Source organism: Gobio gobio, assembly GCF_949357685.1.
Source record: "Gobio gobio genome assembly, chromosome: 3".
NCBI classification, from domain to species: Eukaryota; Metazoa; Chordata; class Actinopteri; order Cypriniformes; family Gobionidae; genus Gobio; species Gobio gobio.
The window spans coordinates 33,321,798-33,347,073 of NC_137099.1; the positions used below are offsets into that span (position 1 = coordinate 33,321,798).

At 37.8% G+C, this 25,276-nt stretch overlaps 3 protein-coding genes across 6 annotated transcripts in view; 2 read left to right on the plus strand and 1 right to left on the minus strand.

Moving 5' to 3' along the window:
• Positions 1-10,122: 10,122 nt before the first annotated feature.
• Positions 10,123-11,857, plus strand: tceanc (transcription elongation factor A N-terminal and central domain containing). Its single transcript, XM_079812873.1, has one exon. It carries the CDS (start codon positions 10,383-10,385, stop codon positions 11,571-11,573), a length of 1,191 nt encoding a protein of 396 aa, XP_079668999.1. The 5' UTR covers positions 10,123-10,382; the 3' UTR covers positions 11,574-11,857.
• Positions 11,858-13,972: 2,115 nt separating this feature from the next.
• Positions 13,973-16,891, plus strand: LOC307123985 (ras-related protein Rab-9A-like). The gene is made up of 2 exons (XM_079812899.1): positions 13,973-14,445; positions 15,411-16,891. Exon 2 carries the CDS (start codon positions 15,447-15,449, stop codon positions 16,050-16,052), a length of 606 nt encoding a protein of 201 aa, XP_079669025.1. The 5' UTR covers positions 13,973-14,445; positions 15,411-15,446; the 3' UTR covers positions 16,053-16,891.
• Positions 16,892-17,851: 960 nt separating this feature from the next.
• The window catches only part of gpm6ba (glycoprotein M6Ba), a 76,254-nt gene continuing 68,829 nt past the window's right edge, over positions 17,852-25,276 (minus strand). For 2 of the 4 annotated variants that reach the window (XM_079812887.1, XM_079812886.1), the window contains exons 4-7: positions 24,995-25,163; positions 24,622-24,695; positions 22,858-22,923; positions 17,852-19,847 (exon numbers count right to left, since the gene is read on the minus strand). In XM_079812887.1, the coding sequence (XP_079669013.1) occupies positions 19,695-19,847; positions 22,858-22,923; positions 24,622-24,695; positions 24,995-25,163 (462 nt within the window). In that variant the 3' untranslated portion in view covers positions 17,852-19,694. Of the gene's footprint in view, positions 19,848-21,133; positions 22,586-22,857; positions 22,924-24,621; positions 24,696-24,994; positions 25,164-25,276 lie in introns of those variants that run through there. The other 2 variants (XM_079812889.1, XM_079812888.1) reach the window with 2 other exon arrangements.

Sequence of the window (25,276 nt, forward strand, 5' to 3'; positions counted from 1 at the left end):
CACTCCCAGAGCACCTCATGGATGAAATCCTGGAATACGGAGATGTCGTTCCGTTATCCCCTTATAACGAGGGGTTGGCGAGTCCATAGGGCATCACGAGGTATTCATAGTGGCCGGTGGGTGTGACACAGGCGGTCTTCCACTCGTCTCCCTCACGTATTCGGATGAGGTTGTACGCGCTGCGGAGGTCCAACTTCGTGAACACAGTGGCACCACGGAGATGTTCCAGGGCAGCTGGGATGAGAGGAAGGGGATAACGGAACTTTACTGTTATATTGTTGAGTGCTCGGTAGTCGATGCAGGGCCGCAAGCCTCCGTCCTTCTTTGCCACGAAGAAAAAACTCGAAGCAGCAGGGGAAGTAGATGGACGGATGTATCCTTGCTCCAGCGCCTCCTTGATGTAATCCTCCATGGCCTTCTCCTTCGGAAGTGAGAGGGGATAAATTTTTCCTTTGGGCACTGGTTCACCTGGCAGCAGATCGATGGCACAGTCCCATGGCCGATGGGGAGGCAGCTTGGAAGCCCATTGGGGACAGAAGATGTCGCTGAAGGGGGCATAGCAGGAGGGAACATCCACCGAACGTCTCTCTACCGGACTCTCGATGGACGTGGCGCAGACGGGGAGATCCTGGGAACGAGGAGAGGGACGTAACGGTGGCGATGGGAAGCAGTCCGGGAAACAGCTGTCGCCCCACTTCGGGACTTCTCTTGTCTTCCAGGAGATGACTGGGTTATGCTGCTCTAACCATGGGCGCCCTAGAATGATGTCAGCGGTGGATTCCTTCAGAACCAGCAGATGTAGCCGCTCCATGTGGAGGATTCCCACTTGCACTCTGATGGGGCCCATGGAGCGGCTAACCTGCCTCCGACTGAGGGGTTTCCCGGTTATCGACTGGATCTGGTAGATGGTCGGAGTAGCTGTCGTGCGGAGCTTGAGCTGGTGGCAGAGGGTGCCTGAGATGAAGTTCCCGGCTGACCCAGAGTCGAGGAGGGCAGTAACTGGAAGGGAGAGACCGGCAGCAGTAAGGTTTACAGTAGTGGTGAGTGGCTTCATCTTATTTAGTGAAGGAATGATTGCACTCACCATGGGACGTGGAGGACGGACTGGGCATTCGGAGATGTAATGCCCAGGAAGACCACAGTACAGGCAGAGATTCTGGGTCAGCCGCCTCTGCCGCTCAGCCGCTGTCAGACGGGAGTTCTCCAGTTGCATGGCCTCGTGGACTGGTTCTGGAGGGCTGACACCATCTGGTCAGCGGAGGAAAGATGAGAATGAAGGCTGGCCCTGGTGTTCTTTGATACACGACTGCATACGAGTGACGAAGCGTATGGAGAGTTGAATGAAACATTCAAGCCCGATGGTGTCCTTGTATGCAGCGAGATGCAGCCGCACCCGAGGATCCAGACCCTGTCGGCAGGTCGTAATCAGGGATTGCTCGTTCCACCCACTGGCAGCAGCGAGGATCCGAAACTGGAGGGCATACTCTTTTTACAGATAATGTACCTTGTTTTAGGTGGTAGAGCTGTTCACCGATCGACGAATCCCGAGACGGTTTTCCAAAGACCTCCTTAAAGTGTGCGATGAACCCGGACAGGGTCTGGATCACAGGATTGTCGTTGGACCATAGAGATTCCGCCCATCGGAGCGCTTTACCAGCTAACTGCGAGGTGATGAATGCCACATTGGCGCGATCATGTGGGTACAGGTGCTGCTGCATCTCCAGGACCAGCGAACATTGAAGCAGGAATCCGTTGCAATCCTCCGCCGAACCAGAGAAGGACGCCGGTCTGGCCATGGGACTGGCGCACTCGGGGGGCGAAGAAGCTGTGGTGTTGTTCCCGGAAGTGCTCGCTGGTGAAGGTGCAGGTGTCCTGGAGGGAAGAGCTCGCCGAACAGCGTCGACGAGCTCCTTGAAGGGATCCGGGGTGCTCATCCTGGTGCTGTGCGGTGTTGGTCCGGTATTCAAACAGAGGTGACACGGAGAACAGATGGCAGATGTAAACAGGGTTTATTTGACAGAACCAGGAAGTGAGCAGATGAGGTGAGTATAGAAGTGGAAGTCCAGTAGAATGGTGATGACAATGGGTAATACGATATGTTCTTGATTGTAGATCGACAGGACAACAGAGCGAAGGAGACAGGGAGCCAGGAGACGAGGAGACACTCAGGAGACTTGGGAGAACAGGTAGGTTGTCAGGTGAGTCCGTGGAAGCAAGCTTTAGCGTGAGCATGTGCAAAAGATACCGGACAGTGACTGAGTGCGTGCGTGGGGCTTAAGTGCAGGTGGTGATTGCAGTGATGATGACATGCAGGTGTGTGTGATCAGTACTCGGGTGTGTGTGATCAGTACTCGGGTGATTTTGATTGTTGTGTCTGGGAGAGGGTGGAGCCTGGCGTGCTTGTGACACATACAGTGGGGCCTATTTCACATTCATTTAAATGTGAAAAGTGATGTAGCCTGAATCATAATCACACTGTTTGTTTGTGGGCCTGAGGAGAAAATATAATGAGTAAAATTCACTTTTGCTAGTTTAACGACAGAAAAAATGGTCGGCACACCAGGGGCATGGTCCAAAAGGGCTGTACCTGTCATAAATTCCCGGTGTGTTTGTGGAATCTTTTGTTATTTCTTGTCTTGTGCCATGTGTTGTAGAAGTCCTTTGTAGTTTTTCATCATGATTAGTTTTCCCCAGGTGTTGCCTATTAGCCACTCCCAATTGTTATCTTGTTATCCTTGTGTACCTTTGTGTATATACCTCTGTGCTTCAGTTGTTGTTTGTCGGTCGATTGTGCTCCTGTATGCGTGTTCCTGTTGTTGCGCTCCTGCCTGTTTCTGGATACCATTGTTCTTGGAGTTTCTGTTGATGTTGTGTGTTAATTAAATCGTTCTTGCTGCACTTGGATTCTCACTCCGCTTCATCCCTGCTCACACGTGACAGTATCTTAAAGGGGTACTTCAGCACTGGGAAGATGAATGTGTATTTAAACTGGGTCATTTATTTAGTAGAAATGTGAAATTATTTTTGAATTTGGTGCCTTCTAGACTGAGAAAAGACAGAAAATGTATTTTTGTCTCATGTGGATGAAAGACAACAACTCCCAGAATGTACTTGCTTCGCTGCCCTACCAGGCCATTCCCAAAGCCACGGCTATTGGTTATCACTTGCCCCGTTGGTTATCACCGCGGCACCGCCCCCACTGTCGTTTTGATTTTCATAGTAATACAATACTTTAGTTCAGTTAGAGAATAAGAACTACAATTAAAAACTGAACGTGTCTTTTCAATAACGTGTGAATGAGCCGAACGAAAGGCACGGCAGAAACGCAGTAGGAGAGCGAAGAGCTGCACAAAGCTGAGGTAAGCGCGGCAGTCATTCTTGATGCGTGTCCAGTCTGGCACGTTTCCAGATCGCATATGGAAGCTTAACTTTCATAGGAATTAATTGAATAGTTGAAAAACTCACTTTGCTCCGCACCGCTCCACTCAGTTATTAATGCCCGATCCGAGTGGCCGTGCGCATTTACATTCTGTGAGTGAGATCTCTCCCCTGTGGACGGGTTGAAAACATGGGGAACTAGCTCCTACTACAGGCTGTAGTCTTTAGCCTCTGGCCAAAAAATCCTCCGATGACGCAAAATGACGATATTTGCGTCATCTGAGGATTTTTTTCCAGAAATAAAATGCATAATTCTCTCGTCTCAGGGGGATATTTGAATATACTACCGGTTTTCTACTGATACAAAGCTTTAATGCTAAATCGCTGAAGTAACCCTTTAATAAATCATGTGTGTGTTTTTGGCGTCACGTGCAATAAACCAATCAGAGTCTCATCTCCTATTCCCTTTAAAAGCCAGTTGCGCGTGCACCATTGCGGATTCGCTATTTACATGGCAGAATTTGACAGCGGAAAGACTGAACGCTTCTCCAAAGAGGATTCCTTTTATTTTTAACATTTAAAAATGTTTGTGTGCTGCTGCACGAACAGATGGGTGCAAGTGCATTTGCTATTTAAACAATGTGGCGCTGGATGTGAAAATGATAACTGCGTCGGGCTGAAACTAGCTAAAAGCACTTGCGTCGCATTGTGCAGGGTGTATGATAGGGCCCTTTCACTTTTTCTGTATCTCTTTCCCATTCCAATAGACACAATAGAGGTCATGGCTGGTATACTCTAGTTATTCAGCCTTGGCTTTATAAAAATCTTCTGTGGAATTTGGCCTCACATCCCTTTCCTTCCTAATTTCTGCCACACTCCCAAATAAGCTGACCTAACATGAGGAGAATTAAATTTTTTATATAAAAACGTATACAGTCATTTTGCATGTCCTTCAAAGTGTTTGTGTGAGAGAAAATGCAGAAAGTATTTGATCAAAACTTTGATATCATCCCTCCCTCTTCTTGTTTCTTTCTTCTTCTTTTTTCTTCCTCCCATCCCCCACCTTCATTAACTGAACAAGAAATTCAGGCTGGTCATACCAACAGGGAATCATTTACTCTGAAGGTGGAAAAACTTACTTCCTCCACAGCTCTGGAGCCAGCCGTAACATTTAATCTGTCGGCCCTATGAATCCTCTTGTGTTTGGATAGAAGTGCTGCTACAACACATTAAAACAATAAATAGGAGACATGTTATTTAATTCACAATAGTGCACGGATGTTATCGTCAAGTCAAGTCAAGTCACCTTTATTTCTATAGCGCTTTTCACAACACAGATTGCTTCAAAACAGCTTTACAGTGATGATAAGAAATTCATTTTGTTTTAGATGAAAAGCTAAAGTAAGTTTTTGATTATTGTGACAATGTGACAATGATGTAGCCTACTAAATAATAATCATGAAGACTTCTGATCAGGTCATAAATCCAGTACCGTCTGCCTCAGTTATAACAAAAATGTCCTGCATATCAGAGGTCATTTTACGTGCTGAGAATGTGAATGAATGCCTGCCTTTTACTGACTTTACTGACTGGCTTTGTTACAAATAGGTTATGAAAATCAGTCAGATAGAATAATCTGAATAAACTGTGCCACTCTCTTCCTCTCGTATCTCTCACACACTCATCAGAGTCTTTCCTCACCCTCTTTGCTGCTCTTTCTCTGTTTCTCTCTCTCCTTTTCTCCTTTTTTCGCTCTTCCACTCTCAGAGTGAAGTAAATAATTCTGACATGTCTAAGATCAGACAAGATACAGACGAGGGAGGGGAAAAGGAGACGTGCAGACTGTTGTGAAATCTGGAGGAGGGGAGACACCAGCACATTTTGAAAACAAAGTGTCTGAAAGAATGTAAGATATGACACTTATACTAAATAAAATTTCAAACATGCTGAATAAATGGAGGACATTGAAGAAACCTATTCAGAATAATATAAACAAAAGAAAAGTAAACATCCCATCCCCTCTGTGTTAAAAAAAAAAAAAAAAAAAAAAAAATATATATATATATATATATATAGTGGAAGACTGTTTTAGGTGCAGCGCATGTACTTATGTATGCTTAAGTATTATAATTGTATTGTTTGTATATGCTCAAAACTCGCAATCTGCACAGTTTCGATGTTGAGTTGACAATATATGTTATGTACCTAAATTATTATTTTCTATTATATAAATGACCTCGTAAATAAACGATGCAACTACACAGGATAAACATGAAACTATATTATAGAACCTATAAATAAGTCAATTTTGGATGCAACACCCCTTACAATCATGTAAACAAAATAAAAACACTTTTACTACGCAAAGAGCCTTAAAAGAGAAATAATGGATAACATGCTGAAAAATGACAACAACTGTGGAATTATCATGAAATTTCGGGATTGCTCAATTCCCTATCAGCCCAAACCTAAACAAGACTTTTTCCAGTCAAAACAAATGGGGTTTTCCCTTGGTGAGGGTTTAGAGTGAATTGTGTTAATTTAGAAGTATGTGTTTATGTTGTTGGCAGATGTTATGTTTTTATGCAGGATAAACAGTACAGATACTGGACAACCATTTGAGATAGACCATAGAGGCAGGAAATGGCATTAACCATAAACCATACAATCTCAGGCTAACAGTAGCTAACAGTTAAAACTTGTCATTCACTGGGCCCAAAGCCTGAGCAATGAGTAACTTTCAGCATTTATTTTCTCTTTCACTCAAGGTCACACTCACAGCAGCCGGGCTTCAGCCCACTCCACTCCCCCCTCCGCCTGCAGAGAGGAACCCTGTCTCATTCTGTCCACTGTGGAGAATCTTACCCTGTCTCACTTTATCTGCCTGCGAGAGTCTAACCTTGTCTCACTCTGTCTGCCTGTAGGAGCAGAAGCCTGTCTCACTGTATCTGCCTGTGAAGATTTAAACCTTATCGTCTTCCACCTGGTCCTGTCTTGTTCTCACTTAAAGGGACAGTTCACCCAAAAATAAAAATTCTGTCATCATTTACTTCCACTCATGTCGTTTCAAACCTGTATGCATTTCATTCTTCAGTTACACTTTTTTTTTGGAGATCTCAGTGAGGTTCTCTCCTGGTTAATAAAGGATAAATAAAAATAAATAAAAATGTTCAGGTGTCCTATTACAGTACACAAATACACACTGACTGAGTAGTATTAATTCACAACATGTGCTTACTATAGGGTTTGGTTTAGTGTTATTTGCTTATAAGTATGAACAATTTACTGTTATTACTAAGAACATGTAATATGTATAACAAGGACACTGTAAAATGAAGTGTTTCCCTTTTGTCTTTGGGGGGAAAAAAAGAAGATACTTTGAAGAATGTTGCTAACCAAAAAGTGTAGGCTAGGTGATCATTGACTTCCATTAAATTTTTCATGTTCAAAAGAAAAAAGAAAGTAAGGAACGACAGGGGGGTAAATGAATTTTTGGTTAACTATCGCTTTGATGTCACTCTTGTCTATAGTCTCGCTAACTGTGGTCTTCTTCCTCTTGATTCAACCATTTTTTGGGTTTCGCAATCAAGTTAATAATCACCTCAGTGCTTCTTTTAAAGCACTGCTAAGATATCACATTGATAAACTGGCGAAATATACAGTAGGTGTGTTTATTTAAATAAGCATGTAGAGACAGAGATGGAAGAGGAGACAGAAAAATGTGAGAACACTCAATATGTTGGCAGGAGGAATGGAAGCCCCACCTCCTGGTTAAATAAGCAAGTTAGCCAGCCAGAAAAAGACACATTTTCATGTGATTTGAGCTCATTTAATTTAAGCTAAATGTACAATTGTTTTGAGATTGAGAGACTGTGATATTTCATTACTGACTTACAACTTTGAATGAAAACATAATCTTGATAAACAGTTTGCCATTTGGAAAAGAGGCTGTGGAGCGTTGATGTTCTAATCCATTAGACTGTGATTCTAACGGTTAGAGGGGGTATCCATGTTCTCACACTTATCAGCATCATCATCAGCAACAACAATGGATTTACCCTTGTCTTAATCAGGCACAAAATCTAGGGCTAACTACGGGATAAACTAGTTAGACTGTCTTATCTCACTTAATAAGGTTAAAGTCCACAGCATTTTTCCACCACATAGATGTATAAGCACACTCTTACAGTAATTTAGAAAACCAATAATCTTGGGATAGAGACATGAAAAACTAATCTGTGTAATACAAAATTACTAATTGCTCTGGTTATTGGATTAAGTTATATTTAGAACAATGAGACGACAAGATGAATACATGTTATAGAATGGAGGCTATTTACAATACTGGGGGAAAACACAATTTTATTGATAAGAAGAATCCAAAATAGTGTAAGTAGCCAGTGCACAACATATATAATAACAAAAAGCAGTGTTCTTACATTTCTCATAAATATTTGTGGTTAATTTGTTTAAATACAATCCTGAAATGTACATCGAAAAACCCAGATAGCTAGACCCAGAAGGAAATGAGACCAATGTTAAAATAAATGAAGTGCTACTCTGCTCTTTTGTCTGTACATTGCTGCAGAATGTTACTCAAGGGGAAAGGTCATGTAGTTTCATAGCTGTACAACTATATGTACTTCTGCAAGTGCAGGCTTGTCAATACATGCTACCTTTGTAGTGGAATGTACAACAGCTTTGTTGATATCAGCATAGAATTTAGAGTTTGTAGACATCTGGTTCAAGATCAGCACTTATAAACCAACCTCTGCCTGGAATACCACATGAGAGCAAGCAGGAAATTACAGTATTTTTATTTATTTTTTTCTGATTCTGAACACGGAACCATGGACAAAAACTAAGGTTTGATCCCCCTCTTGTGGTATATGAACTAAATAACAGAACAAAGCTCTGTAAATTTCCATTCAGTCTCTAGAAATCAAAGTTGACTTTAAGTAAATAAATACCAACAACAGTGGGACCCCATTTTGTAATTTGTTAAGGGACCTCAGACTTAGCAAAACTCTCTCTAGGCAGATTTGGAATACATGGGAGTTGGTGCAGCCCCACCCAAAAGTCTAAATAGATAGGAACACTGGGTGGGAAGTAACAAAGAAAACAAGTTTGAAAGACTTCAAATTCTTTGTTTTAAAGCTTTGCACTCTCAGGTTACACCTGTTGTTAGGAATAATTTGTGGCTATGAACCAAAAACTCTCCTATCATATTACATGAGCACCCATTCCGGATATCACAAAACCCCCTGTGAGAGTTTTCATTACTTTTTTCTTTTTCTTTTGTGAAAAGAATAAGCTCAACCACACATTAATTCAATGGTGTCAAAGAAAGATATATCGAGAACAGTTGTGGGTGAATGCATTTGATGCAACATGCAATTATAATGTACACATTACGTTCCACATCTCATTCAGACAGAGACACAAGTTAAAATCTTGTTAGTTAGCCTAATCTATTTTAATAAAAGGGTGAAAATTACCCTGCTGCGGTGTAGCTGTTTCATCAGATCTAAGCCAGTCAGGTGGTGAGATTGCTAGCAAATGATCATTTAGACTAGCAACCAGATAACATTCCATATGAGACACAAATACCTGCGTGTGTGACCATGCAGTGGATGAGAGTAGCCTAACTCTTTTTTTATTGCCTTTTTTTTCGTAGGCTATCATATAGGCCTATTTTAGTACTCATCATAAATTAGGTATTATTTGAAAGCTTAAACACTTAAAATCTTGTGAAAACCGTTTTGAAAATTTAAATTGCATTACCATTGAAACTTTAAGACATTTGAGGGTTAATAAAAGGCCCTCAGGCCTTTTCCAACTCCCGGAAATTAGAATGAACTTGCAGTCCAAACAGCATCAAATGCCAGACTATCATCGAAGAACTGCAAGAAGTATCCACATTCATTGATTTGTTCTCTGTTGCTATATTCAAGGGCCATTTATCAGGAACATGTGACTGATCACATCTACATTTTTTAGTTGGCCAAATTGAATTTATGTTAATTAAATTGCATCAATTCACAAAAATTCATTTTGGCCAACTGAAAAATTTAGATGTGATCAGTCACTAGAAAATTTTCTATTGGAGACCTGAATTGTTTTTACAGTGTATGCAACAGCAGACAATATTTGTTGTGTTCCCATTTGGTCCACTAGCAGAAAAATAAAAACATAGCATTTACAGACCCTATTACAAACAAATAGATTACGGAATTCAGAAAAAAGAAAGAAAGATTGTTTTAGAAATTCCCTCGCAATGTTGTATTTTATAATTGTTGTAATTTAATGCCAATGTAGCCTACGAAATATAACAAGTAGGCTATAGTGTTAAATGACCATTTAAAAATGAAAATATATTTCAAAAACTTAGATATAGCCTAGTCCTACACTAAGGGTGTATCTCAATCAGCTCCCTAGTTCAGTAGTCAGGGCACTGATAAGGACATAAGTCAATGGGCTGACTCCCTGATCAGTGCCCTGACTACTGAACTAGGGAGCTGATTGAGACGCAACCTAAGTTTCGTCATTCTGGCATGTGTGTGAAAGAGTTAAAACATGCGCGTTACAACTAACCATGCGTTAGGTAGTGCCACGCGCACTCCTACGCTGTCAATAACCGTGTCCCCTAAATGTGTTTCATGACTGCAAAATGACAAAAAAAAGTATTGGAAAAAGTTGAGCAACTACGCCATCTATAGGTTTTGCTATGTGTAAAATGTTATTGGAATATTTCAGACATGGCGGAAGGATCGCGAATTCTCCCTTTTGAAAGGCTTTTACTACTGAACGGTTTACCAAGAAGATACGTGTTTTTTGGAAGGTGAATGCGTAGCGTTAGTCTGCAATTTAGAAATGTATTATTTTATTCATATTTTCAGCCGTTTATTCTTATTAACAAATGCATGTGTGCATGTAGGCTAAACGCCGTTGAAGTAAGAAACTTCCCTTGCTGTATTGTTTAGTTTAATGGAGGCTAAGAGGCCATGAATACTAAAGAGATAAATCATTATGCTATACAAATAGAAAAGTTGCACAATGATGGCAGCTATGACGATATTGTGTCATTACTGACCGATCTGAATAACATTTCTGTCACATTAGAGCAGATTCAGACTACAGAAATTGTGAAGGTTCTTTATAAGCTACTTAAGTTCTGTCCAACTGTGAGTGCTAAAACAATAGCAAAGAGCTTGCTCTCAAAATGGAAGAAGTTGTTCAAGTTGTCACCTATGCTGATAAACAACAACAAAGACACATGGGAGGACAAAGACCTAGAGACATATAACCTGCCTACTGTTGAGGAGTCTTTGGTAATCCCCTCTGTACCCAGTGGATCTCAGCACTTACATGAAAAGGGGAACGAGAATCAAGCATTTACGTGCAACACAGAGCAATGTGATATAACAAAGGATGTAAAACAGGACACATGTAAAGAAAGTAGCGTGTACTCAGATAAATTATCCTCTGAAAAGCCCTGTCCAGCAAACAACACTGAATCTTTTCAGCTACAACATGAGGAAGAAAGCTTCACTGCAGCCATAGCATTACATAGATCTGATAGAGAGGACGATTTTAGAACCTCAGTTCCTCAAAACACAAATCAGCCCGGCACTTCCTCTAACTCCACGGCATTGAGATCCAAATGCATCTTACTTATTTTCCAGGCTCTTACCCCAAATCAGCAAAAAGACTCAGATCATATGGACAAACAGAAAGCCCTTGCTCAGGACATTGAAGCACATGTTCATGCTCTTTATGAAAGAAACCAGCTTAAGTACAAGTCCTGTATCAGGAGCAAGGTGGCCAACCTAAAGAACCCAAAGAACCCTCATCTACGCCAAGGCCTTATGTCAGGACACCTGACTCCAGAGACATTTGCCCGGATGTCTGCAGAGGAAATGGCAGGGGCAGAACTTCGACAGCTCAGGGAAGGTTACACCACTTTGGGCATCAGTGAGCATCAGTTACCAGAGGCGGTGGAAGGGACACCCACCAATAAAGTTTGCTGCAGGCGCTGTGGCAGTTTTGACTGCAGGGTAACACAGATCTCACAAGGGATGCTGTTCCTACCCACGTGGGTACGCAGTGGCAGTGCAGATAATGATTCAATGACTTTTATGACCTGTGCTAATTGTGGAGAGCAGTGGTACCACAGCAACTGGGTTTGCCTTTGAGCAAGTGTGTGTATATGTATTGATAATAATGATGAATGCAGTATCTGTGTTTTTGTACAGTGTTTTTCTGTACCTTTCTGTGCACAGTTAAATCAAGTATTTTTTTTTTCAGTCAGATTAACTTTCTTGTGGCTTTCAGTTTGGTGCAATGAACCCTCATAATGTTTTGACTCTGAAAACATTTTTTTGAAAATGAACCATTAACCATTACATTTTTTTTTTTTTTTATTATTAACCATTAACCATTAAAAAAGTTACACCTTTTGTGTGCTTGTCGATTTTGACCCTGGCTTTACACGTGATGTTATTTATCTGTGATTTACTTTTTTCTCAAACATACTTTCGTGTCATTCCGTGTCAGAGGTCCTTGGCTAAAAATGTAGATTTTTTTTTCTGGTATAAGAATTACATAAATTAAGAAGAAAGCCAAAATATTAAATGTCATGAATGTATACTATGTACTGAGTAATCCACTGTTTTGTAGAGGGGGGTCAAAAGACAATTTTCACCTAATATTTGGAGCCAGATTAGGGGGGGGGGGGGGGGGTAATCTTTGTTGCATTATATGACAACGGTGACGGTTCAAAAATAAGAAAAAGCACTTGTTTGCATGCCTGACACTCAAGAAGTATTAAAGATATTTTAATATCCTTTTAGATTCTAAAGATAGACCATAAAGAAAGATTAACAAACTCTCTTTATGGTATCTTAATTCAAGGCCCAAGATGGTTCATTTCCAGAGAAATGGGGATTCATTGTGGCTCCATGAGTAAATTGACAAACTGTATACATTTTCAGGGGTCAAAAACCAAATGTAGGTCTCTTTGCAAAAAAAATACTTCTTGTGTTAAAAGTTTAAAACTCCCTAGAAATGTATCTTGTTTCCCTCTATTAAAACAATTGCGTACAACATACCTCTCTCAACCTAACTCAACATAGGTTTACTCAAGAGGGATTAAAGATATCTTAATATATTTTTAGATTATTGTTCCTATGAAACCTTTCTTTTGGAATGTTATATGGTTCAACCACAGAGATATTGGGATGTAACGTAGTTCATACAAAAGTGACCTATATACAAAAGTGTCCCACATTTGGTTTTTGATCACTAAAAATACGTGTACAATTTATCAGTTAATAGAGCCATATTGAGATCACAGTATCTCTGGAATTGAACCATAGGCCTTGAAAATATGGATACCAATAGAAAAGATTGTTAAAAAACTAATTATAAAAGGATATTAAGAGATCTTCAATACTTCTTGAGAGACAGGCATGCAAACTTTGGGCAAAAACACAAGAAGTGCTTTTTCCAATTTTTGAACTGTCACTGTTGGCATGTAAAAAAGATAGCTAAATTCAACAGATTTTTACTAATAAACCTACCAATTTCTGTGTAAAAATAAAATAATGATGCTGCCATCTTCCTAATGTCATTTTACACCCCTGTAATTTGGCTCCAAATGTTAACAAAATCTCAAATTTGGGCTGGGTAAGTTTCTAAAATTTGGTTGATTTGACACACAAAATTACCCTTTTTGTAAAATATATTCAGTCTCTTTCCTATATCTCTCACACACACTGTTAGGATTGAATTTAGTTGATAAACATGAATAGGGCCTATGCATGAATTTCATGAAAAGGTTTTTTTAATTTTTTTTATCTGATTTGAAGGTTTATGCAGGTAAAATAAATATATTTAGTTTGAAAACATTCTAGAGTAATATGTATTATGTTTATGTTTCCCCCCCCTTTTTGTTTTTCCCCTGTCATCTCTTTCAGAGGTCAGGAGTTTGGTCTTTGCTACTCTATTAATGACTTTGACTACAGTCTTAAACTAAATTAATGCACGAGAAACAGTCATTTGACTTTCAGATAGGCAAAAAAAAGGAGAAGCACAACCCATGCACAAAATGTGTTCTTGTGTCTAAGCTCAGCAAACATGTGACAGAAAGCGTGGCACATGCAGAAAGCATGTGACCTGGTAATCTGCCCAAGATAGGGTCCAAAGGCTAAAGGCTGCATATTTCATTTAAAAAATAAAAAAGCCCTCAGATATCTTCACTTAAAAATATTGTTGATCTAAGTCTTGTTTTCTGGTTTAAAGCATGTACACATTTGGAATTAAATGTGGAAAGATTCGCATGGAAATTATATTTTTGTTATACTATTGAGACAGGGTTGTCCTTTTTAAAAGCTATTTAACAACTGCTTTAACCTCATCTTGAACTTTCTATTCGGTTTAGCGGTCAGACAAGTTAGAGATTTAACTTAGGGTAAACTGTTATATTATCAAGGTAAGCCTATGTGTAAAGCTGTTCATCGCAACATTCCATGATGAGGCAAACATTGATTGTATAATCTTTAAGATTATATTCCTCTCATGTCCTCTTGCACAAGTTCTAACACGCTGTAAAGCTCTAGCCTAAGCTTTATAATGTAATGACATGCTGTGTGTTTGTGATCAAGACATCAGAGAATGTGTTCGGTAAAACTCGCAGGGACAGTATTTGGTTAGTGACTCGCTGACAATGCTGTCGTCAATCACAGACCGTTAATAATTAATAGGCCTAAATGCCAACCAAATATTAGGGAAAAGGCACTTCAAGAGAATATTTAGTTTACATTGAAATATTTTTACAGTATCAGGCTGCCCTCAGTTACGAAAACAATTCAATTTCCGTGTTGTTTTACTAACTGATATCATGTTAGACGTCTTAGAAATGAGCAGCTCGGTCATATGAGCAGTAGCTTTGGCCAGCCCAGGGGCGCCATGTCTTGGAGACGCACTATACGTGGAGGATGCTGGTTGTACTTTAAGGAATGGCGCTGCTAACACAGCCCTTAGACATTCATTGCTGACTTCTCAACGGTATGTAGATTTCCTAAACTAACGTTACACATGTTTTAACTGTACGAATTGCCAAGTGTAGAATTTGACAGGACCTTTACAGGAATGATGGCGCGAGCGTCTCAATCTGCCGGTTTGATCATGCGATTGAATGGAATGCCACATTTTCTCTTACACTAAAGCGATGTCTTGTCACAATATTACGTTTCCTATGACTATTTGCTTTATGAAAACAGTAGCTTGTAACAGTCCTTCAGCTTGGCATTGATTAACTTCGCTGTCGAGTTTTCTGTTGTAAACGCATGAGCAGCGCTGTCGGGTTCTTAAATGATTGCTATTAAGACGTCACGAGTAGCCTTACGTTTCGTAAAACTTTTATTTGCTACTGTTCTTCAAAATGTGTCTTATTCGTTTTCGACTCATTCTGTTGGCTAATGAAAAGTAGAAGGTTATAATTATAAGTCCAACGGATACCTTGCATTATGTTTGATTTGTTTATTTCATTTATTTTTCATACTATTTTTTTATTTAATGAAGACAGGACTATCCGTGAAAGGACTTTATGTCTCACATGACCAGCTCTTCCGGGGCTCCGATTAGCTGCTCCTGTCACAGGACAGTAGCTTCAAAAATAACTATTTGTGTGACGAACAATGTCTTCGGCCAAAGTGTTCATCAGAACTCCAAATTAAAGATACCATTATGATCCGAGCTGTGCTGATTTAATGGCATTCATATGTATTTAGGCCAGAAAGCTGCTCTGAAAAGGAGGCATGTTTTCCAGTCTCAACACATAGCCTACCTCACGACTCACAAAAAAAAAAAAAAAAAAAAAAATATATATATATATATATATAGTGCTGCCTATTTATAACACTTTTAACAAAAAAACTGATCAATTCAGATTGTGAGCTTCAGGATTATATCTTCAAAGTGAGATGTGCATTTCAAAGCTTGCTAATTTTGATTTCTGATTTTCATTTCAGGACTTTATGTGAGGTAGCCTATGAAAGTTCTTGATCATGACCACCAAATCATCTTTGCTGAAGGTGATTCTGCTGGGGGATGGCGGCGTGGGAAAGTCATCCCTCATGAACCGCTATGTCTCCAACAAGTTTGATTCACATCTATTCCACACAATCGGTGTAGAGTTTCTTAACAAAGAGCTGGAGGTGGATGGTCACACGGTTACCCTACAGATCTGGGACACAGCAGGCCAGGAGAGGTTCAGAAGTCTCCGAACACCCTTTTACCGTGGGTCTGACTGCTGTCTGCTTACATTTAGCGTGGATGATAATCAAAGTTTCCTGAACCTCAGCAACTGGACGAAAGAGTTTGCATACTACGCAGATGTCAGGGACCCAGAGAAATTTCCTTTTGTTGTTCTAGGAAATAAAGTAGATGTGACGGAGCGTCAGGTGTCAATGGAAGAAGCTCAAAGGTGGTGTCAAGAGAATGGTGGATATCCATACTTTGAAACAAGCGCAAAGGATGCCATTAATGTCTCAGCTGCTTTCGAGGAAGCAGTTAGGCGTGTGTTCGCGTCTGAAGATCGTGCAGAACATCTTCTGCCCACAGACACCATTGACCTACGCAGAAAGCCGCGTTCTAACGGCTCGTGCTGTTGATTCTTTTTAATTAAATGAACACAACTGAATAACACTCATGTGCTAGCAATACTGTAAGTGCATGCTCATCAAAACAGCAGATGCCAGAAATAACTTCTTGTGTGCGGTAGCCTATGCTTACTTTGGTACAGCATTTCTGTCATTGCGGAGCTATATCATTTCAAACATTAGTCCAGCTCTGAACAAATGACATAAATGAAGAGACTTTTAGAATTACATGCCTTGTTTAAACTGTAAAATAATCTATTTGGTTTGCATTCATTTGCCATCATTTCAAAGCACTGGATTACCTTCCTCTGTGATGTCTAAATTATCAATGTTGGTAAACCAAACAGGGATCAGTGAGATCCTCCAGCCAACAAATTCTAATGCTGTTCACAGTTGAGAAATAAATATCAGCTATTACACTCATGAACACTAGAATGTGTTTTTGTCTCATTTTCCAAGTGCACTATGTAATGTACATGCTGTGTTACTTTAAGTGCATTTAGCACAGGTTTGTTTGTTTGTCTGTCTTATTTAATCTTGCATCATAAGACGTATTGGAATGTCATGAAGTGTGATTTTTTTTTTTTAGCATATTTGTAAAAATATTTTGTATTATCACTTTACTTTGAATGGGCTAACATTTTTTTTAATATACCAGAATGTAAAAACTGAATACAGAATATATACCATTACAAAGACATTTAGGTGTGAATTTCCTTTTACATCTGTGCATAATTTTTGTCACAAAATGATTTTCATAATGACCCTGCATGCTCATCCCAGTTTGCGACATTTGATTTGTATTTGTTAATATTTCATTGAAATATTACTGAATTAAAAGTATTGGTTTTATTCCCTGTTATTCTTACTAGTTAGGCCTATATTAAAAAATGTCCTGGCTCTTCCAAGCTTTATAATGGCAGTAAATGTCCATAAAAGTGCATCTATCCATCATAAAAGTGCTCCACATGGCTCCGGGAGGTTAATAAAGGCCTTCTGAAGCAAAGCGTTTGTGTTGGAAAAATATTCATATGTAAAACTTTACAAACTTTAATCTAACTTCCGCTAACTGTCGTATGCGCGTTCACGAGAGACTGGCGTTTCAGCGTATGATGTAGGATGCTCCGGTGAGAACCAAGTTTTGTTTTGCTCTATCCTCTGTGCTTCCGCGTTCATCACTGGAACTTACGCTATGGCTGCATACTCCGTCATTCGCTGGAACGTCAGTCTCTCATGAATGCGCGTATGACAGTTAGTTAGAAATAAACTTTACAGTTTGTAAAGTTTTAAATATGGATATTTTTTCTTACACAAACGCATCGCTTCGCTTCAGAAAGCCTTTATTAACCTCCCGGAGCCGTGTGAATTACTTTTATAATGAATGCATGCACTTTTATGGACTTCAAAACAGAAACAGCCATTCACTGCCATTATAAAGCTTGTAAGAGCCAGGACATTTTTAATTATAAATCTGATTGTAATTGTCTGAAAGAAGAATGTCATATACACCTAGGAGGACTTGAGGGTGAGTAAATCATGTGCTAATGTTCATTTTTTGGTGAAATATCCCTTTAAGGGCAATGTTGAGATATTTTTAAATTACAAAAATAGGGGCACACATTCCTACACCAGGTGGCGCAATTACGACAAAAATACACATTTAATATGCACAAACCGCAGAAAGGCTTAAAATAGAAATGATGAAGTTACCTTGTAATGCATTTAAGTTATAAGGCAGTCCGGCAAAGATGAAGATGATCCTGTATCTTTTGCACAGGTGCTTTTTTTAAATAATAAACATATCAGTTCATATAGATCATAGAAAATATTTTACTAGAGAAGGTTACAAAAATCACTATACAGGATTCATAAAACATCTGACCTCAAATAAAATGGACTATGAAACAACTAAGACTTTCCATCAACATACAGTGAATTGTTTTTGGGGGAGGGGGGACACTGTCAATTGTAGTTCATTATAACAATGGACTACACATCACTTAAGTACTGCAAAGCAAAATGAAAAATCTCTCCTTCATGCAATAATGAGGGAACAATAGAACATCCAGGCACACATTTTCTTTTTCAAAAACAGGGTAAATAGATTAATGGACACATTCCTTTAAGCTCGCTTTAACAGAATTTAACATACAGCAAGAAATGGCATATAATTGGTAGTAAAACAATTGTATATGTGGACAATACTAACATGCTTATATTTACAGAGACATTACAGAGAATAATTATTTCAGTTAAAAGACAGATCAATAAAAAGAGAGTCATATTGTAAAAGTAGTACTAGAAAGAGAGAGAAACCAGTTAGGAAAAAGAAACACTGCAAAAACAAGGCTGCGTTATTTGACTAAATTCAAACTATTTTCCAAGTTCCACGTCCACATAGCAATAACTCACACAGAGGAGTCACAATCATTTCATAAATCTCATGGTAAACATTGATCTCGCCATAATAACAATACCTAGATTTAGCAACAAAATTGAAGGAAAGTACCTGTATGGCTGATGAGGGCAGTTTCTGTTATTTTATCAGGAAATCGTTGTCTATTATTTTTTCCCCCCATAAAAACAAAGACACCTAAATTGTTTTGCCAGATATATATCAGTCAGATACTGTTTTCTAGATAACATTTTGAGGGTTGAGTACTAGATAATACTCAAGACTGACAGATTTGAGAAAAAGTCCTTTAAAGAGAAATATTTTTACTGGTGTGTGTGTGTGTGTGTGTGTGTGTGTGTGTGTGTGTGTGTGTGTGTGTGTGTGTGTGTGTGTGTGTGTGTGTGTGTGTGTGTGTGTGTGTGTGTGTGTGTGTGTGTGTGTGTGTGTGTGTTAATATACCTGCTTTCTATTACAAGATTAGTGCAATTTGTCAAGAACCGGTATTATTCCCCCACCCCTCAAACAAATACATTTAAATTAAAATAAAGTAAGAAGGTTTGAAAAAGAGGTGAATTCAGATATCTAACATAGAGAGAGCCCAGAGAAAGATTATAAGTAAACAGACATTTTCAATACACAACCTGGCACCCATAATTAAAAAAAATAAAACAAAAAAACCACAACATTCACTCACTTTCACACATTTATATATATTTATATATGTATAAAACACCAAAAAGGAAGTTCCTGCAAAATGTTTGTGAGGAGTTAGTGCAGACAGTCTATCATGTAAGCAGCGCTTCACCAAGACAATGCATCATAAAACCAAACATAACCCAGTTATAACCATGACTCTTCACTTGTACATACACTTTCTACCAATGCAAAAATACTTGCAAAATGACAGTACAATTCTAGTATACATACACTTTTATACCAGTGGATGAGCAAAACACATCATATCACTATTAACTGTATCAGGGATGATTCCACTCATCATTTGTTACAGATGTTCAATTACTTCCCTGAATGCGTTTCATCATGATTATAACCAACTTATACCGCTGTTATGATGTAAAGTCAGGATAGCGCACCACTTAGCAGTGTTAGTTTGCGCAGTGTTTCATCTGAAAGTGGCAGGAAATTGCAGCGGCTGTGTGTGTGTGTGTGTGTGTGTGTGTGTGTGTGTGCAAGTGTTTTGGTGTGGTCTAGAGAGCAGGTTAGGTAGAGGTGGGGTAGAACAGAGCAGAGAGAACTGTTTATGAGTACGAGTTTAGACCCTCCTTGGAGCGTGACTGCACATCCTGCAATTCTTGATCATCCCTGGTCTTGATGTCCTGGTAGGCATGAGTCTGCTGACATGCTCCCTTTATGTAGGCCCAGTTTGCTGCCAGGATCATTAGGTAGTGGATCTGTGAACAGTAGAGATGGGAAGGAGACAAACAAAATAGGCAGAGAGACGGAGAGGGAGAAGAACGGAGGAAGAAACAGGTGGAGGGAAGGATTAGTCATGAGTGGGTTAGTTAGCCAAAGCCAGCTATAAGAGTTAAGACCGTATTAATTAGTTGCTCTAAGAACCATTTAAGTAACTAAATCTCACTGAATTATTATAGCTGCACCACACAGAAATCAATATTAGTTGATCAGAATATCCTGAAAAAAATGCTTTTGTTACTGTAACGTGTAGTTTGATGTCTGTTCTTCTATTTTGTGTTGGTTCTGTTTTTCCTGTTCTGGTTTGCCTGAGTTCCGTGTGATTATTATGCTGCCTTCACGTGCTATCGGAATTATCGTAAATACGAGTTTCCTAGGTAAAAATTGCACATGAACGCCCTCTGATGTCGTGTTTACCACTGGGAAGTTCGGAAATAATTTTGATACCCCAATTCTCGAGATGGGCGTGTCATAAGCTTTAAACATGGTGGCGGGGAGAACTAGACTGCTGTGGCAGGTGTGGTTTTATTGTTTTTTCCCCCCAAAACAGCTAGGTCGTCTTGTCTTGACATTAATGTAGTACATATTTACATGTAAGAGTAATCATATGAAACGTATTGTATGTTTGGTACACAGCGAAAATAGCCTGCATTTGACTGAAATTACAGAATCAGCAGAAAGCTGGAATATATGGTCGTCGGTGCATGGGAGACTATATATAACGTTGGTTTTAATACGATTTTCCCAATAAATAGGCAAGAATAACCTGGTGTCCACCATGATTCCTGTTCACTCCTACAACAAAGCACTTGAATGCAACAAGCTCGTAATCACGACTTCTAAAGTGGGAATTAGGAAACTTCCGATAGCACGTGAAGGCAGCATAAGTTTCCATAGTTCTAATTTACACACCTTTTCTGTTTTCCTTTGACTGCTCGGTCTGTGTATTTAAACCTTCAGTTCATTCAGTTCTTTAATTGGTCACGTTTATGTCTTTATGTGGTTGTTATACTATTACTCTGAAGATCTTCTGCGTGTTCTTGTTGGATTATTAGTAAAGACAAAGTTTTTGTTGTTTACTTCATGGTGCGCATTATTGCAGCCACTTCACCTGTTAAAGTTAGAGCCAAATGTATTTGTTATTCTCAAATTATATTTAAAAAGGTTTAATAGACAAATCTGAATTGTTGCAATTTAAGAATAAGGTCTTTTGCAACTCTATTTATTAACCAAACATATCTACTTTCACAAAAACAAAAACATTCATAAAAGTTTGATTTATTAAAGACCATACCCCACTCAATCAATATATTTTCTTTAAACATAAGCCAAAGTTTGTATTTTTACATCTTAATTTTACCATAAAAAAAGAAATTAGCTATAATTATGGACTTACAATTTTCACTTAAGATAGAACTAAAAACATTTTGTTAGTTCATGTTTAATTTGGTTTACTTGCTATAAATAAACAACTTCGAAAGACCTTAATGTTTATTATGTCTTTTTAAAATATGCATCATATTTTATGTTATGCTGTATACCAATATTTAAATGCACTTAATTTAAATGGCACAGTTGTTTCACTTTTTTCGGTGTAGCCACCATCACATGAAATATAAAATGTGTAAGCAGTTAGCAAATAAAAGATGATGTAAGAACTACTGGTAGCTAAAGAAATGTAAAAAAATAAATAAACAAATGAGCTGATCTATCAAATAAAGAGAAATTAACTTCTCAACAATAATTGTTTATTTATGATTATTTCTGAAAACAGGAACTATACTGGTTTAAGAATAATACAAAAGGCACAGAAACTACATGCTGTTTGAATTCAATAATAAGCAGAATACTAAAGTAAGTAGTTGGATACATCTAACAATAAAGTCTCTGAAAGACAATGGCATTTTTTTTGTCATTTTTCATGAATGCAAAACATCACATGAAGAGTTAAAAAGTACAGTCACACCCTTCACAGGTACAAGTAGCAAAAGTAAAAGTTTCCTTTTTGCGCATTAACACAACATTCCTATAGACTATTCCTCTTTTAATAACAGCAATAACTATGCTCTTCTCATCTACTGCACTTACCTTGTCTTTTCTATCTGACTGAATTTGGACTACTGGTGCCTCAGGGCGAATATAATCAAATGGAGAAACAAAATGATCAAATATCAGTTTTTTCCCCTAGTTTTAAGCCTGTCCATTAGGTGTTGTTGGACTAACAGAAGAGCTACGTTCTCACTAGGCCTACTGAAATGTAATTTTCTCATAAACTGTAAATAAGCTACATTATTATGGTAATAAGTGCTGTTCTTGAATGGTCCTAGTTAACGCAGGTAAAATGTATGGAAAACATCAACTGAGTGAAATGTATTGTGCTTGTTTTATCAAGAGATCACACCTTGTCAAACAAGTACAGAAACACAATGATAAGCATTGTTTTAATATTAGACAATAACATTAATAGGCACTACATTGTCTTTACAATAAGTCCAATGCTATTAGAACTAACAATTCTCTATTTATTTCTCTACCTCACCTTTTTCCTGACATCTTTTATACTCTATCTCTTTTTCTCTCTATCTCTGAGAACAACTTTCACAGACTTTGCAGTTACCCTCGTACAAAAAGCTCAAAATTTTGTGGTGTGATTGTGGTCGTAGCTCTTAAACTTCAACACAGCAAAGTTATACGTTGTGGCCATCACATAGATGAGCTAAATGGAAGAGAGACAAACCAGTGGGTGAGACCAAACATTGTTTTAGCAACTTTACAACAAAAGCTGTACCACTTCAATCTGTATCTAAAGATCCTAAACTGATGACAGAATATTGCAAAATAATTCCACGGCACTATATTGCACCTTTTTCTCTACACCTCAGAGCAATTCTTTACTAAGCAATTTTAGACCACTTTCAACAAATATTCTAGATATAACACAAGTTACTTAAGGAAACAATTAAATGAACATTTAACATGAAGTCTTACCAGTGCGATCACAGTGGCACCAGCTCCCGCACAGGCAACAATATAAAGATGGTAGGACAGATAGAACTGCAATGAAATGTTATGAAATCCATTACTAACATTACTATGAAAAAACATAACTACAGAACTAGCCGCACAAAATGTAATATTACTAATTTAATATTAAATAACATTGCCTGAGAAATGTACCTGACTTCTTTAAAAAAAAGAAAGAAGTAATTGTCATTGTGAAATTGTGAAAATCAACATGTTTTACGCTGGCTCTAGTCTGTCAAAATTAATACAAGTCAACATTCCTTAAGAAAGCACACAAATGTCAGCCTTTTACCCTTATGAAGCCTACTTTATAGTCTTTTTTTTTTTTTTTTTTGCTGTGAAAACTTTAATGGTTTTGAAGTAAATGTAATAATAAACAACTTCAATGTATGTATCAAATGATACAACAGGCTTCTGAGGAATGTACATTCCTGTACTGTACATACAAAATTTGAAAATATATTTCCTTATATATGAATATATTTCCGTATATATGAATGATCAATATATTAAATGATTATGAAATTTGATGATTTGAAAATATACAGAATAATATATTATGTTAATATATTACAATATATTGAATAATACATAAGGAATTGCCGCTTTTCATATATTGAAGAATATGTGACTATATATTTACTAATAGATCATAATGAATGCAATTTTTCATTGAATAATATATAGATGTACATGTGATTAGATTAGTATGGATATGGTACTGCATGTGTATAAATATATTGCAGATATACTATATATTGCATTATATATAGAGAAATATATAATATAATATATTTCTCATATTAATATTTACGTACATTATAAATGTTTCATATTTTCAAGCTACTTAACAAAAGCATAAGCACACCTATATATACTAAAGTATTTAGAAAAATGAGACTTTCACTGAGCTGAAGAGAGCACAGATGTTACTTTTTACATAAAGTAATTATAACCCTAATAGTGTTTAGCAAATTATCATCCTAACCACAGGCTCTACTCTTCAGCACAACGGTAACCCCAAAAACTCAGACATACCAGAAGCCTAAACCCTTTAAAATTCACTAATAAATCTCCCCCTATATTAATATTGAGCAAATCATGTGAAATAACACTTTATTTTAACATTTACTCTCCTTTAACAGTCAGAAGCAAAGCATGCTGGGAACTAGAAATCTGATGTAACTCATTCCGTGAATGTGTGTATATATGAGTACAATACATTCACATTCATATGAGTACAAACTTTATGAATATTACATGTAATGCTATTTTTGTCTTCATTTCTAAATATTTTGTATGTATCAATAAATAGCCATACATGCTCAATGCATATATTGCAGTATATTGAAAAATATAAGCAATTGTTTCCCTTATATGGAAATGTATTATGTAATATATAGCATTATATTTTGCAGTATATTTCCATATATTTTTGTTCCGTAAGGGTAGAGTAACAACTGATATTTATAAGCATTTCATGTCAGTAGTCTGCTATACTGTAATAAAAATCTCATTAATTTACATTACAGGCTATCAGAATTGCATCTTACTGCCTCAAATTGCATTTACTGCATTTATTTATTTTGCTCAGTAAACTTATAAAAAAATAATTAAAAGAAAACTATTTTTCTGACATTTTATTTCATGTCAGGTTGCACAGGGTTAAAGAACTTCATAACAGTCTATATGTGGTAAACTTCAGGGACAAATTAGGTAAATATTTACCTCACTAGTATTGCAGATGTCACTTAGCGTGGACCCACAGGCTTTACCAGGGCTAGCGTTCCATGGGATGATTCCTAAAAAGATTATTACATGTATTACATACATTCATCTAAAAACTTATAAAGAATACCAAAGCAATACACTTGAATAATTACAGATGATCAAATGGAATGAATGGTTATATGGTTTTCCATTGGTAGTAAATGCAAGGATTGTATTTTTAAAAGGAAATATACACTAGTTAATACTGACAGATTTACATTAACTGCTCCAATCTATCAAAGTCACTAACTTCTTACATTGTAAATTGATTTTGATTTTGCAAATCAATATAACCAAGTATTATCTAATGATTCATGGTCAAGGTTTTTACCATACTGCCGCACATCGACACAGATGTTGTCCACAGAGGTTAGATTGGCAATAGGGGACTTCATGGCACCACACGTGGTCCACATGTTATAAAAGAGGAAAACAGGCACCGCAGAGAAGCCAAAGATGCCAAGCCATCCCAAGCCCAGAATGTAGGTAAGGAACACAAACTTAAAAAAGAAAAAGAAAAAGAGAGAAGTTCAGGTTGTTGCAGTTAGCCTTTCATGCTAAATATCCATATATGTAATATCATAATGGACAGAATAATCTCATAGTTTTGATC

Excerpts from the sequence above, each read along its gene's own strand:
- tceanc (XM_079812873.1), top strand. The coding sequence starts at position 10,383 with ATGAATACTAAAGAGATAAATCATTATGCTATACAAATAGAAAAGTTG.
- LOC307123985 (XM_079812899.1), top strand. The coding sequence starts at position 15,447 with ATGACCACCAAATCATCTTTGCTGAAGGTGATTCTGCTGGGGGATGGC.